Consider the following 3,502-nt stretch of genomic DNA (forward strand, 5'->3'; position numbering starts at 1 on the left):
TAGTGGCAAGATTTCAGGTTCCTTCTCCTTGAAATACCTTATACTAGGAAGCATAGTATTTGCAGATTCCTGTGAATGCCTGACTTTTGCTCTTGCGTAACTCTGTACTGCAATTACCCTTCTAATTGGCCTCCCTGGACTCAAGACTCTGCTGCCAGCAATTAGGTAACAACCAAATCATCTCTGAGTTGCTGCTGAAACTATACTCCATACAATTAACAGAGCTAGTAAGCAACAGCGGAGAAGGCAATGGCACCCCACTCCAGTACTCTTGCCTGGAAAATCCTGTGGACGGAGGAGCCTGGTAGGCTGCAGTCATGGGGTCGCTGAGAGTTGGACACGACTGAAGCGACTTAGCAGCAGCAGTAAGCAACAGACATTCTTGAACTTGTCTTACAGGTCAGCAGATAAGGGAACAGCTTTTTAAAACTCTCTTGCTTGCAAATTGCCTTCCCAGTTTCACTCAGACCAGTTGTTTTACAGGAACTTGGAGTCAGCTTCTGCCCAGTGTGGGGGCTTCCCTAATGGCTCAGACAGTAAAGAATCTGCCTGCAATGCAGGAGACCCAGATTCAACCCCTAGGTCAGGAAGATCCTCTGGAGAAGAAAATGGCAACATACTACAGTATTCTTGCCTGGAGAATTCCATGGACAGAGGAGCCTGGTGGGCTACTTTCACACTTCCACTTCTGCCCAGTGTGAGCCAGCTACAGCCAGTTGGGACCACCAACTCTAAACCTGGGGCCTCACAGATGTCTGATGAATGGCGTGTTGATGTCAGAGGACTGGAAAACTCTGCCCTCTGTTCACCTCCATTGTGAATATACAGAAACTTGTCCTCCAGAAGCACCTTCTCAAAATATCAATTACTTCACCTCTTCCCTGCCTCCAAGAATCTTTCCCCAAGCCTAAGATCATCTTGCTTACTCCATACATATCCCAACCACCCTAACTTCAGGGAAGCAGATTTGATCATTGTACTCCCATTTCCTTGACTGGCTGCCATGTGAATAAACTCTTTCTAGGCCTCAAGATCTCAGCGTTTGGTTTGCTGCATGTTGGCAAATACACATGGTCTGGTAACACTGGGGCTGCTCCCTCTTCCACACTAGTCTCTAAAAGAGCAGTTCTCAAATTGAAGTGAAAGTGTCAGTTGCTCAGTCATGTCTGACTCTGTGACTCCATGGACTGTAGCCTGCTGGTCTCCTCTCTGTCCATGGGATTCCCTTCTCCAGGGGATCTTCCTGACCCAGGGATCGAACCTGGGTCTCCTGCATTACAGTCAAACTCTTTACCATCTGAGCCACCAGGCTTCCCTTTTCAGTTCTCAAATTGGCACATTAGAATCAGCTGGGCTACTCTTAAAAATTCTGGTGCTCCAGGCTAATTAAATCAGATTTTTCTGGAAGAGAGATTCAAGTAGAATGATTACTGTCTCAAATCCTTTCTAAACATGGATACAGGTGTGATTAATTATCTTTATCAGAACCTAAGCCAGTTTCTGCATCTGAGCTTTATGGATTAAGTGAAGAGAATTTACAACATGTAAAATTAAAAAATCACCTTACCTTTGGCTACTTTATATGAACCCAGGCATCCTGTATCATTCTAATGAGGCTTTTGCAGGGAATCTCCACGTGTAGCTACTAAGCTGATTCCTTGTGGCAAAGAAAACTTCTAACCACCACTGGAAGTGTCTGCAAGAATATCGAGACTAGATTCAAGTGGATAGTCACAAAAGGAGCTCCTTCTGTGTCCAATCCAGAAGGCTACCTCCTCATCCTCATTTCCTATTCCAGAGAATTTATAATAGGAAAATCGACCTCCTTCAACACAAAGTCTGCTTGGTACCCATAGCAGTGGACCCAGCCTTGACCCCACGGGCAGTCTCACCAGACTGAGCATCTACAAACTAGTTAGTGCTGTTTTATGGTCTTTTCCTGCCAGCATTCATCCCTGCAGCATTTTTGGCCTAAATATCTGACATTTCAAATACTGCTCAAACACAATCAAACATACAAATACCAAACATACAAATAAACAAATGAATACATAAAAATAAACACATGTACATCCACACTTGCCCACATGTTCACACACAGTGAAGGCACGTTGCAAATTAAATTTTTCATTTACACAAGAATTCTCTCTCCAAAAAAAAATAGAGCCTACGACTCAGGCTAGAGCGGTGCCTGAGTGGTCCCCGGACAGAGATGCTGAAGGCCAAGATCCTCTTTGTGGGGCCCTGCGAGAGTGGAAAAACCGTTTTGGCCAACTTTATGACAGAATCTTCTGACATCACTGAATACAACCCAACCCAAGGAGTGAGGATCCTGGAATTCGAGAACCCACATGTTACCAGCAACAACAAAGGCACGGGGTGTGAATTTGAGCTCTGGGATTGTGGCGGCGATCCAAAGTTCGAGTCTCGCTGGCCAGCGCTGATGAAGGACTCTCACGGAGTGGTGATCGTCTTCAACGCCGACATCCCAAGTCACCTGAAGGAGACTGAGACATGGTATTCCTACTTCTTCCAGCAGGAGTTCTTACAGAATACTCAGTGTCTGTTAATTGCACACCACAAACCAGGCTCCGGAAGTGACAAAGAAAACCCAGCTTTGGCACCACCCTTGAACAAGCAGAAGCTGGTGCACTCGAATCTCCAGGACGACCCAGAAGAGATCAGGATGGAATTCATAAAGTATTTAAGAAGCATAATCAACTCAGTGTCGGAGAGCAGAGACCGGGAAGAGATATCCATTATTACCTGACCAGCCTTCATCTGGAAGCTTCCACATCCCAAAAGAAGTTAACGTCAGTGCAGAGCCTGACGTCCATCCACCAAAGAATGTTCTCATCGCCCTTTGGCTGTAGAAGGCATTTTCCTTGTTTGCCCCAAAGACCAGTCAGCCAGGGAGCTGACTCCATACCATCTGTTCTCCATCCTTAGTTCAGCTGAGGAAATCCTATTGTTGAATTCTGATTCCTTTGCCCCAGACCTCTCCAAAGAGCTGAAAAACTGAGGTGGTTTCTTTTTGTTTCTTTTTTTTTTTGCTTCCTTCCATATGTCATTAAAGTTGTGGAATTGTACCTGTCATAAAAAAAAAAAAAATACCAAGAGCTCTTCCTGCAATATAAAGACAATGTTTCACAAGCTGGAATCAAGATTGCTGGGAGAAATATCAGTAACCTCAGATACACAAATGACACCACCCTTATGGTAGAAAGTGAAGAAGAACTAAAGAGCCTCTTGATGAAAGGGGAAGAGGAGAGTGAAAAAGCTAATTTAAAGCTCACAGTCAGAAAACTAAGATCATGACATCTGGTCCCATCACTTCATGGCAAATAGATGGAGAAACAGTGGAAACAGTGGCTGACTTTATTTGGCTCCAAAATCACTGCAGATGGTGATGCAGCCATGAAATTAAAAGACGCTTACTCCTTGGAAGGAAAGTTATGACCAACCTAGACAGCATATTAAAAAGCAGAGACATTACTTTGCC

General features: G+C 44.6%; 1 protein-coding gene across 2 annotated transcripts; it reads left to right on the forward strand.

Annotated features, from left to right (window-relative positions):
• The first annotated feature begins 2,170 nt into the window (after positions 1-2,170).
• Positions 2,171-3,195, forward strand: LOC120876182 (intraflagellar transport protein 22 homolog). Of its 2 annotated transcripts, XM_040257876.1 has the most exons (2): positions 2,171-2,329; positions 2,420-3,195. In XM_040257876.1, the coding sequence occupies exons 1-2, from the start codon at positions 2,213-2,215 to the stop codon at positions 2,768-2,770; spliced, it is 468 nt and encodes a 155-aa protein (XP_040113810.1). In that variant the 5' UTR covers positions 2,171-2,212; the 3' UTR covers positions 2,771-3,195. The 2 variants fall into 2 exon arrangements, with proteins under 2 accessions (XP_040113810.1, XP_040113809.1); XM_040257875.1 differs by having other exon boundaries at positions 2,171-3,190.
• The last annotated feature ends 307 nt before the right edge of the window (positions 3,196-3,502 follow it).

The sequence above is a fragment of the Oryx dammah genome, unplaced genomic scaffold (genome assembly GCF_014754425.2).
Source record: "Oryx dammah isolate SB20612 unplaced genomic scaffold, SCBI_Odam_1.1 HiC_scaffold_17, whole genome shotgun sequence".
NCBI classification, from domain to species: domain Eukaryota; kingdom Metazoa; phylum Chordata; class Mammalia; order Artiodactyla; family Bovidae; genus Oryx; species Oryx dammah.

Excerpts from the sequence above, each read along its gene's own strand:
- LOC120876182 (XM_040257875.1), top strand. The coding sequence starts at position 2,213 with ATGCTGAAGGCCAAGATCCTCTTTGTGGGGCCCTGCGAGAGTGGAAAA.